The sequence below is a fragment of the Canis aureus genome, chromosome 7 (genome assembly GCF_053574225.1).
Source record: "Canis aureus isolate CA01 chromosome 7, VMU_Caureus_v.1.0, whole genome shotgun sequence".
Classification (NCBI taxonomy): domain Eukaryota; kingdom Metazoa; phylum Chordata; class Mammalia; order Carnivora; family Canidae; genus Canis; species Canis aureus.
In genome coordinates this window covers 70,421,360-70,433,272 of record NC_135617.1, presented here as the reverse complement: position 1 = coordinate 70,433,272, position 11,913 = coordinate 70,421,360, and the positions used below count along the sequence as shown (strand labels likewise).

At 38.8% G+C, this 11,913-nt stretch overlaps 1 protein-coding gene across 2 annotated transcripts; it reads left to right on the top strand.

Moving 5' to 3' along the window:
• The first annotated feature begins 372 nt into the window (after window positions 1-372).
• LOC144317722 (SLA class II histocompatibility antigen, DQ haplotype D alpha chain-like) lies at window positions 373-8,901 on the top strand. Of its 2 annotated transcripts, none has more exons than XM_077904537.1 (5): window positions 373-532; window positions 4,376-4,624; window positions 5,074-5,355; window positions 5,623-5,797; window positions 7,272-8,901. In XM_077904537.1, exons 1-4 carry the CDS (start codon window positions 451-453, stop codon window positions 5,775-5,777), a joined length of 768 nt encoding a protein of 255 aa, XP_077760663.1. In that variant the 5' UTR covers window positions 373-450; the 3' UTR covers window positions 5,778-5,797; window positions 7,272-8,901. The 2 variants fall into 2 exon arrangements, with proteins under 2 accessions (XP_077760663.1, XP_077760662.1); XM_077904536.1 differs by having other exon boundaries at window positions 5,973-8,901.
• Window positions 8,902-11,913: the final 3,012 nt, after the last annotated feature.

The following is an 11,913-nucleotide window of genomic DNA, read 5'->3' as shown; positions in this document are numbered from 1 at the left end:
GGAAGGAGTTAAGGATTGCCAAGGAGGGGAATCAATTTATAGGAGAATTTTTGGAGGCTGTAAAGAAGAGCCTGAAGAAAACCATGTAAGTGATTATGTTATCTATACATGAGGCTACTCAGAAATTCCGCCCCTCTTGCTGCCACCAACAAGCATACACATCCATAGAAAGATTGATTGAGTGAGCCTCCTCCTGTCCTAGGTAATTCCCCCAGGTCCACTCTCCATGCAGGCTACCTCAGAACAAGGGGATTTCCCAGTATCTTCTGGCTTCTTAGTACAAACTCTTCAACTGGCAACAGCAGTGTCACCATAAGGCATTTTTCTGATTGGCCAGAACCTGACCTGGCAGGTTTTGGTTTGGGTGTCTTTAGATTCCCCTTTCTGTTGGGTCCTCACCCTAGTTCTACAATTCAGAACAGCAAGTGTGGAGACCGCACGGAGAAGAGGATGATCCTAAACAGAGTTCTGATTCTGGGGACCCTCATCCTGACTATTATGATGAGCCTCTCTGGAGGTGAAGAGATTGTGGGTGAGTGCACACCTGAGGGATATGGGGACTAGACTAGGGAAAAGGAATTGGAAGGGGAAAAAGAGAGAATGGCATAAAATAGTGGAGACTCCTCAAAGGTGTTCTCAATATTAAGCAATTCTAAAATTTTTAATCATTCTTCCTTCAGGAAACTAGAGACCCAACCCACTGTCTTTGCTCCCTGTGATGTTGCAGAGTTCATCAAGGATATTATTCCATTTCTAATCTCAGATCCAGTGAATATAGGCTAGAGGGCTTGATGGCATTCATTCATGATTACCTTAAGGTATAGGGATGTTTCCATGTTTTGTTTTGTTACTAAAACCAAATTTGTTTTGTTACTAAAAAGTCATGAACTATTGCTCCCAAATGTTTCTGAAAACATTTTGAAACTTTATACATGTTTTTTCTATAGTCTCACTTGGGGTAAAAAGTTTCATGAATTATGTATACTATGTAGATATAAGGAAGGGTATCCTCTTCTTTGACTCAAATTTACACACATTTTCATGCTGGGAACTGGCATGAGGGGAGTGGGTATACAAGCCCAGCTGAATACCTTTAGACAAGTCATTCAACCACATGACCTCATATATGTCATTCAGGAATAATAATTAAATCAAATACGTATTTAGAAATATTTTTCCAATAATGTAAACATATCCATGTCAATGATCATACTTGTTTCTTAACTGTTTCTATTACAGGTGTGAGTTAATTTTTTAATTTAATTTAATTCTAGGATGGTTAACCTATACGTTTCTAGTGTACGGTATAGTGATTCAACAATTCTATACATTACTCAGTGCTCATCAAGATAAATGTACTTTTTTTCTTTTAAAGATTTTTATTTATTTATGAGAAACACAGAGAGAGAGGCAGAGACATAGACAGAGGGAGAAGCAGGCTCCCTGTGGGGAGCCTGATGCCAGACTCAATCTCAGGACCCCAAGATTATGATCTGAGCTGAAGGCAGACGCTCAACCAATGAGCCACCACCCATGTGCCTCCAAGATAAATGTATTCTTAATCCCCTCACCTGTTTCAGCCATGCCCCCCAGTCACTTATCCTCCGGTAAACAACAGTTTGTTCCCTACAATTAAGAGTGTATTTTTGTTTCTTTTGTTTCTTTGTTTCTTTGTTTTCTTTCTTAAATTCCACACATCACTGAAATTATGATAGTTGTCTTTCTCTGAATGTTTATTTCGCTTACCATTACACGCTCTAGCTCCTACCACATTGTGCAAAAGGCAAGATTTCATTCTTTTTATGACTGAAAAATATTCCATTGTACATATATATCATATCTTCTACAAAGAGTAGGTTTGTAACAATCAAAGTAGAAAAACCAAGCAGCCTTAAGAGGGGAAGTGAAATGGAGCATACTCTAATTTTCAACATCTTTGTTAGCCATGAGTGTTCCCATCCTAATTTAATTTGGTCAGGGAAGTTTGCCTCACTTTGCCAGAGAACTTCTAATTTCCTTCTTCAACATCATGCCAGAACATCTTGGTCAGGCTCAACTTATCCAGTAAGCACAGTGCCAAGGGCCTATGATGCTTCTAGGGCACCATAAAATGTTTTAGTTTCTTCTAAAATTAGAAGAAATGAACTTATGAGGTAGAGGAAAATGTTTTAATTTTTAATTCAACCTGGATTATATTTATCTTTATACCAATGCAGTCACAAAGTGTGATTTCTAATATTTTATGAGGAAAGGGACCCAATAGTGATTAGGCTCACGAGTCATACGACAGCCTTGACCACTGCTGATTAAGTTCCGTATGGTTTGACTAGCTCTGTGTCTATCAACCTCCACTCACCCAAATGTCTGTGATCTTTGAGAATAGCAATTGATATTCAATACACACTTTTGAGCAAACAGTGAGATTAATTTTGGGGATTCAAAGATGAAGGAAAGCAGAAGGAATGTCGCTGAGCAGAACTATGGACCCAGCTGAGGCTGAAAATACAGAAGTGAATCAGTTCCAGTCAGCCATGTAGTGTGATGTTCATCAACAAATAGTGCCTTGGACAAGCACCAAATGGAAAGAATAATTGCATATACTCATGTTTGAAAAAGGAACCAAGGGAACCAAGGATAAAGGCTAGAGGATGCAGAGGGTTTGATGGAGGGCCTTTAAGTAATCACCAAGGGGGGCGGGGGGGCGGGTCATGCTGGACAAGGAAGAGAGTTGGATGAGGCATAGATAAATCTGGAAAGCAAGACATTGGGATGGAGGCGTTGGAGGTTATAGTGAAGCCAAAAAAATGTTCAATGAGACCAATTAACTGAAATGTTGCTAACCAAACAGAAACTTCCAAAAGGAATTGGAGGTACCCAGGAAGTCTGAAAAGATAGCTTTGTTTCAAGGAGACACACCCCTAAAAAGGCCAAGGAACATACAAGAAGAATGTGCTTTGGTTTGACTGGCAGATGAGATATTTGCAGAGGAAGTGGGAGCATAAGACTGCTGCTGTTCCCTGCAGGGCTCACCACAGCGTACTGTATTTGTTCCTATACTCACTTGACTCTCCCACCACGCAATAAACTCCTTGAAGACAGAAACCATGCTGATGGGTGTTTGACTCCCTGCTCCTCATGATGTCTGACATCTTGCTGATGTTCAGTAAATGAGGAAGAGCATAAGGAGGAAATGATAAAAAAGCTCACATATCTCTTTACAAAATTTTCTAGTTAGGCTCACCGGGTGGAGTCATACTGCTGCCATTCTACTTTGGCATCCTTGCAAAATGCACTGTCCATTTGAAGAGAAGGGCCACAGTTTACCAGGAGTCCTAAAGTGATAGAAATGCAACTCAGAATTAGGTTAGGGGGTTACAAGGAAAAAAAAAACCACGAGGGATGGGGAGTGACAGAAATCTAAAATCTAATGAATGTTCCATTTTGTACTTCTGATGAATCAAGTGCTCCCCTCTGAGGATTACCATTGTTAACAAGAGAACTTGGTGGCTCCTGGGTGGCTCCATTGGTTAAGTGTCTGCCTTTGGCTCAGGTCATGATCCCAGAATCCTGGGACAGAGCCCCAAGTTGGGCTACCTGTGGGGAGCATGTTTCTTCCTTTCCCTCTGCTGCCTCCTCTACTTATGCTCTCTCCCTCTGTCAAATAAATAAATAAAATCTTTTTTAAAAAGGAACCAGAGACCTTAGGAGTATTGTTTATTTTTTATAAACTTTTTAACACCGTCGCTGTCCTTGTCATACTCTTTCTTATACCCTAAAATAGTTAAGAAACTCTTTTAGAAGAATACAATCCTTCGTGCTTTTTTTGACAAAATAAGAAGAAGCAGAAGAAGGCGCAGGAGAGAGGAGGAAGAAGGAAGGAAGGAAGCATTACCTCTGCAGAAAATATTCTGCTCTGAACCAGTCCTGGGGGGAGAGCAATCAATGTATGTGTTATTAACTGATGAAGGAATTAAGAGATAAAACTGATGAAGCAGAGAGAAGTTAAGTGAATTTCTGATAAAGGAAGCTATAGCCATGATAATTTATTCATTCCTTCTTTCATTTCATTGTAATATTTATCATAAGTCTACTGCGTACCAGGTGCTGAGCTACACACACGGGAAGAGCAGCAGCAAGACTGTTGTAATTGTGCTCTCACGGAGCATACACGATAGTGGAAAAGCAGAGCGTATTCTGACTGGACAACTACCAACACGGAGAGAGAGGGGGCAGGTGCTGGGAAACGTGCCTAAAGACTGTGCCAAGGATGAAGCTCGTAATACTTGTTTGCCCACAGTTTGTTCTGTCACTTGGTTGAATAAGGTTCTTTTCTCCCTCTGTTTTCTGCTTCCTGCTCCTCACCCCTGCTGCTCAGCTGACCATGTTGCCTACTACGGCATAAATGTCTACCAGTCTTACGGTCCCTCTGGCCAGTACACCCATGAATTTGATGGCGATGAGGAGTTCTACGTGGACCTGGAGAAGAAGGAAACTGTCTGGCGGCTGCCTGTGTTTAGCACATTTGCAAGTTTTGACCCACAGGGTGCACTGAGAAACTTGGCTATAGCAAAACAAAACTTGAACATCCTGACTAAAAGGTCCAACCAAACTGCTGCTACCAATGGTATGTGTCTACCATTCTGCCTCTCTTCACTGAATCTGTCCCCACATCCCAGCTCTCTTTCCCTTCCTCCCTAGCATAGATACTCTTCACTGTTTTCCAAGGATATTTCCCCAGATCTTCTCATAGTAATTACTGAACCCTCATCCTCCCCCATCTGAAAACTGAAATATTGCCATGTAATGCAAGGATCCTTACTCCCATACCATGTTCCTTGAATCCCTCAAGGAGACGCCCTGTGGATATGCTACTTTAATAAGCACACCTGCATAGAGAAGGGCTCGGGGGTAAAGTATAGGCAGTGCATATACAGCATTCCCAAGCAGAAGGTAAGCAAGAACCCTTCCACCACAGCATGGAGAACTGTTGCTGGGAGGGCTCCTCTAGGACACAATGCAGAGCCTCAAGGCAGAGTTATTGCAATTCATGTCAGTGCTGCTTCCTCACCGCAGAGGTTCCTGAGGTGACTGTGTTTTCCAAGTCTCCTGTGATGCTGGGTCAGCCCAACATCCTCATCTGTCTCGTGGACAACATCTTTCCTCCTGTGATCAATGTCACGTGGTTGAAGAATAGGCACTCAGTCACAGAAGGGGTTTCTGAAACCAGCTTCCTCGCCAAAGGGGATCATTCCTTCTCAAAGATCAGTTACCTCACCTTCCTACCTTCTGCTGAGGATATTTATGACTGCAAAGTGGAGCACTGGGGCCTGGATGAGCCACTTCTGAAACACTGGGGTATGTATGAATTCCACCTCCTGTGGTGCCTTATTTTCTTTGTCAAGTCCAAAATATCCTGCCTTTCAGCCCTGGAGTCTCAAGGCTCAAAGCATGTTTATGACACTTCAGGGTTTCTAATAACAGAGTTCACTCTCTTCCCTAAGCCTGGTGCCCTGAGACTTCATAGACCCAACAGCACCATCACCCTCCTCAACCCCCCACTCCATCTCACACCTGTACTTGAACCAACACTGTATTCTGACTTTCACAACCTCATTTTCACAGAACCTGAGGTTCCAACCCCTATGTCAGAGCTGACAGAGACTGTGGTCTGTGCCCTGGGGTTGGCTGTGGGCCTTGTGGGCATCGTAATGGGCACCGTCTTCATTATCCAAGGCCTGCGCTCAGGTGGTACTTCCAGACATCAAGGACCTTTGTGAGCTGCACCCTAGAAAGGAAGGTAAGGATTCAGATTTGTCAGAGCTGAGAGTTGGAGACACAGTCCAGGAGGATGGAAAGTGGGAGGAGTTTGTGGACCCAAATGTGGTTGGAAGGTTATAGGAGAATTGGGAGAGGGGATGATGACAGCACAGCAGCCCCCTAAAATCCAACCATCTATGTCTGTCCTATTGCAGGTGCACTGCATGCCCACCTCCCAGAGCAGAAGAGTGGACCTGATAGGCCACCTAGCACTATTTCCTTGCCCAGTTCATCATACTCCTACTCTCTACCAATGCTTCTCTGTCACCTCTTCTCTGGGACTCAAGAACTATATCCTCTGAGCGCTAACCCTTTAAATTCTACCCCTTCCTTGACTGCCTGTTTTTGTTTGTTTGTTTTCTTTTCTTTTCTCAATTGTCAACTACAATGAGATCTCTGGGATATCCCAACCAGTTACCTGATCCCTCATTACTCTGATCTAGCATTCCCATGGAAATAATAATTTTCTCTTTAAGAGATCCTTTAGATCAATTTTTCCTGTCTTTCATCTCAGGGCTGATTAGGACTTTGGTCCCCCCTTTTATTATACCTTCCTAATCTCACTTTCCATATTATGTTTCATGCCCAGCAACACCAGAAAATGCAGGTATAGGCTGATAATATTTCGATATCTTAGGTAAGGATAATGGTTCTCTCTTCCTGTTATTCTCATGTTTGGGTACTGCCACACTCCCCCAATTCAGACACCAAGAAAAGGAATATAAGCCCTCTGACCTTGGTGTAAATTTGGTATAGAAGAAATACAAAGCCAAGAAATAAGTTCATACTTCTTTTAACATAATTTTAGAAAGCTATGACAGAGAAATAAGTTAAGATAAAGAAATTTTGAATTTCAAAAGTACCAAAAGACAAATTGTTTTCCAAAACTTTAAAATTTCAATTTGTGAAGAATGAATGATGATAGGAGAAGCTTTCCTCTCCCATCCTCACCCATGAGAAGATAAGAATTCTTTAGGCAGGAAAATAAATGGAAGTCGGGTAAGAGAGCATTAGAATAAGACCATAAAGTAAGTACCTGAGGACAGGTACTTAGGGACAGCAACAACAGGATGAGAAAGGGAGTAGAAATCATAGACATGGTTAAGTTTCTTAGAACACAGGTGTAGTTTGCCTCACCTCTTACATGAATCTCTTCTAGATAAGCACGTAGACTTTCCTGGGCCGTGGTGGCATATCAGGGATAGTAGAGTGAATATATCTGCAGGATATTTCTAGGCAGATCATCTTAGGTCAAGCTCACTGAATCCCTGTGTATCCCTGTGCATCCCTGGGCACCCAAGGAAACTGCACAACACCCCAATAACTCCAGTCCCGTGCCCCACCCCTCATCCCTCTTGTATTTGGAAAGAATGAATCTATGAGAGAGAAAGGCCAGCAGGGACAACATAGTGGAGATAATGTACTGGCAGCTATGGATGCTGTATTCTCTTTAGATTCATTGTCTTCTAGTGGAAACTTGCAGAGGAAATGGATCAACAGATGGAATTCTCTGGTGTTCTTGAGTTGTCTAAAGCTTCACTCGGAAAGTGTATGTGACTTGACTCGGAGTCATTTTCCCTTTGAAATTATTTTAGGCACATATTGGCCTTAGTCTTTTCACTCTGCAAGTACTGTGTCCATACATGGTGTCTAAGGCAATATTATGGAACAGCTATAAAATGTATGAGGCTGTCCCTGGCCACACCACCTGTATCAGTGAATTTAAAGTGTAATTGGGAGAAAAAAAAGACAATTTTAACACAATAGTTGACATAGTAGAGTTTGATGAAAAGAAACTTAAATCCAAATTCAGGATTCAGCACTTTATAGCTAATATTTTAAACATTTTAACACTGCGCATATGTATTCTGAGACTCATCTCAGAATTCTCTGGAAGTAATAATACTTTCCTTGCAGTTATTGACAGAATTTGAATAATCTTGATTACACATAATATGGAAATACATAAGAAAACATTGCTATTTGTATCTGTATTATTAAAAAGAATTGATTATATCATATTAAAAGCACTTCTCTTTTTCTGAGTCCATTAATGATTTAGAAGATTCAAAAATGGAGCTGTGAATGAATTTCTTTTCATAAGTTAAAGAGAGGATTTTGTTTTCCCCAGCAACTTAGATACTCTGAGATTGGCTTAGGCTAAGAGAATAGATAGGGTATAGCAGTCAGTGACATGTCACTAGTGGAAGATTGCTAAGAGAATTCTTAGAACAGTAAGTCGTAAGAATTTGACTTGAGGTTTTTAAGACCAAAGATATGCTATATTGTAACAGACCTTATGCATATTTACTTTGGGGATAATTCAAGGATCAAGAGTTACCTGTGAGGTAGAAGTAAGAGAATAATTAACAATGGAGACTAGGAACTAGTAAATTTAGGGAATCTGACCCAGAAGTTATCAAGAAAATGTAGGTAACAGAACACAGAGGAGGTCAGGCCAGTGAAACTACTCTGCATTGTATTATAATGGTAGGTACATGCCATTACACGTTTGTTCAAACCCACAAAATGTACACCAAGAGTGAACCCTAATGGAAACTATGGAGTTTGGTGATAATAATCTATCAAAATAGTGTCATCAATTGTAATAAATGTACCACTCTGGTAAGGGATGCTGATAGGAGGGGAGGCTGTACCTGGTGGGGACACGGATATATGGGAAATCTCTGTACCTTCCACTCAATTTTGCTGTGAACCTTAAATAGCTTTAAAATAAACTGTATTGGGATCCCTGGGTGGCGCAGCGGTTTAGCGCCTGCCTTTGGCCCAGGGCGCAATCCTGGAGACTCGGGATCGAAACCCACGTCGGGCTCCCGGCATGGAGCCTGCTTCTCCCTCTGCCTATGTCTCTGCCTCTCTCTCTCTCTCTCTCTGTGTGACTATCAGAAATAAATAAAAATTTAAAAAAATAAAATAAACTGTATTAAAAGAATGTCAGCAATTATGATGTCAAAGGTATAAAATAATTTTAGTATAAAAAATGTAATCATCTGAAAATGTACTAATGTACTCAGGGAGAGTTTTTGGCAATAGGCTGTCAAATAAATGTTATATAAATCTCAAGGAATCGTGAGATGGGAACTCAGGAATTTGGGTAAAGGTGTGTGTGTGTGTGTGTGTGTGCATTATTGTACTATAAGGTGTATACTGAATCCCATTATGACCAGTGCCCTAGGAATACACAAATACTGACTTACTCAGACTCCTTCTCAATGAAATACTGAGGAAAACAAATTTAATGGAAGATGCATTTTATTAAGGGGCTTGCTTCATTTGTAAGACTTCACATAATTTTAAAATAGAATTTATATTAATTCTAACAACAAGCACAATCATTTTGATATTAGCTAAAAGTTAAAAGTGAGATCATCACATGACATTACTGTAAACAAAGATATCAATCTTCATGATACTAAATTATGTGATTTTAAAAATTATTTGAAAAAAAATTATTTGAGTTATTTTAATTATTTCTGATTGTGTGCATAAATTGTGACTATTAATATTTAATATCATACTATTTAAAAATACATAATTAGAAAGTCCTTTTATTCAGCAAATCATTTGCAGGGAAAATAAAGAACAGATAAAATTCATATTAAAAAAATTAAGATACATATCAACCAAATGTTAGGTTTTGTTTGGATGCATATTCAAATAAAAGAACTGTCAAAAAATTCTTGTGAAACAATCACAAAAATTGAACTCTGACTCTATTAAGAAATTTTTAATCTAATTTTGGGTGTGATAATGGCAATGTTATGTTTCCAAAAAGTCATTAAATTTTAGATTTCATAATAACATATTCATCTATAAAATGATATGATTTACAAGAATATCATCAAACTAATCGAGTATATGTGTAAAATTAAGTGGGTAGGTTTACAAAATTATCCATGAATTAATAATTATTAAAGGTGGACTGTTGATACTTGGCACTATTCTCTCTACCACTACATATTGTTGAAATTTTCCATGATAAAAAGGGTTTCTTTTAAGTATCCGAGGAATGACAAAGAAAAAAACTAGGTTAAAAAGCATTCTGTTTGAAGTTAACATTCGTTTTTAAGGTTTTCCTCATTTTTTATCCCAGGTAGGAAGCCATGAGTATCCAAAACTTGCTCCACACCATGAACCTCTCAGAAATGTAACCCTAAAGAATACATATGTCACAAGGATAATATTGAAGGAAAACAAAGTAATACTCTCTTTATCTTGACTGGACTAAGCCCCAAACATGGCTAATATATACACTAATTTAATTAATAATGCAAAAATAAAAATGGTTATTGAATACCAGTGTTGTGACACATACCATACTACATTCTGAGTGTATTAAATTGATATGAAAACAGATATGTTGTCTTCACAGACTTTACATTCTAGTAGGAAGAAAAATGCATATACAAAATAGTTCCACAAATATATAATAACAAGCTCTGAAGAATTTATAAAGGAAATGAACAAGGTAACACATAACCATTGCACAGGAATTAAGCAGTTGGTGGAGATTAGAGGTGGCTTGAACAAATGTATGAGATGAAATAGATATTGTATAGTATGTAAAGCAAATAAATAAATAAATAAATAATCCTGTAAAAATAGAAATAATGGACTTGAGCTATACCTTAGACCAAATGGACCTCATGGACATTTTAATGACCTGAATAGACATTTTTCCAAGAAAAGCATTCAAATGGCCAACAGCTAACATGAAAACATACTCAACATCATTAATCATTAAGGAAATGCAAATGTAAACCACAATAAGACATCACCTCACACCTGTTAGAATGGCTATCACCAAGAAAGTAAGAAATAACAAGTGTTGGCAAGCATATGGAAAAAAGGGAACCCTTACACACTGTTTTTCAGAAAGTAAATTGGCTCAACCAAATAATATGGAGGCTCCTCAAAAAACTGAGATAACTGCACCTTCATATCCACTGCAACTTTACATACCGTAGCCAAGACATGGAAACATTTTAAGTCCCCACTGATGATGAAGGGATAAAGCAAATGTTACACCAACACACACCACAAAATGGAATACCAGTCGGTCATAAAAAAGAATGAAATCTTGCCATTTGTGACAATACAAATAGACCTTAAAGGTTCTATGCTAAATGAAATAAGTCAGACAGAGAAAGACAAATACCATACATTTTCACTTGTATGTGGAACCTAAAAAACAAAACAAATGAGAAAACAAAACCAGACTCCTAAATACAGAAAACACACTGATGGTTGCCAGAAGAGAGAGGGGTTGGGTGTTGGGCAAAATGGATGAAAGTATCAAGAAGCATAAACTTCAGTTTTATTTTATTTTTTTAAGATTTTATTTATTTATTCATAGAAACACAGAGAGAGAGAGAGAGAGAGAGAGGCAGAGACACAGGCAGAGGGAGAAGCAGGCTCCATGCAGGGAGCCTGACATGGAACTTGATCTGTGGTCTCCAGGATCACACCTCAAGCTGCAGGCAGCTCTAAACCGCTGCACCACGGGGGCTGCCCAAACTTCAGTTTTAAAATAAATAAACCATGGGGATGTAATGTATAGCACAGGGAATAGACAATACTACTGTATTAACTTTGGTGACAAATGGTAACTAGACTTATTACAGAGATCATTTCATAATGCATATGAATGTTGTACACCTGAAACTCATATAATATTGTGTGTCAATTATACTTCGATTAATTTTGTGTGGTGACAGATGTTAAGTAGGCTTATTGTAGTAATCATTTCACAAGATATACAAATATCAAACCATGTGTACACCTGAAAATAATATAGCGCTATATGTCAATTATACCTCAATAAAAAAGAAATAACTGTTTTCACTTTGAATGAATAGGTCTTGGCAACAATTTCTTGGGTATAAAATCATAGCCAAAGGGAAAAAAAAAAGAAAGAAAAAAAACAAAACCAAAAAAACCCAAATAAACAAAAATAAATATAACTACATCAAATTTAAAACTTCTGTACAGCCAAACGATTAGCCAAATGCAAAGGCAACCTGTGGAATAAGAAAAAAACATATTTTTTAAACCATCTATCTCACAAGTGGTTAA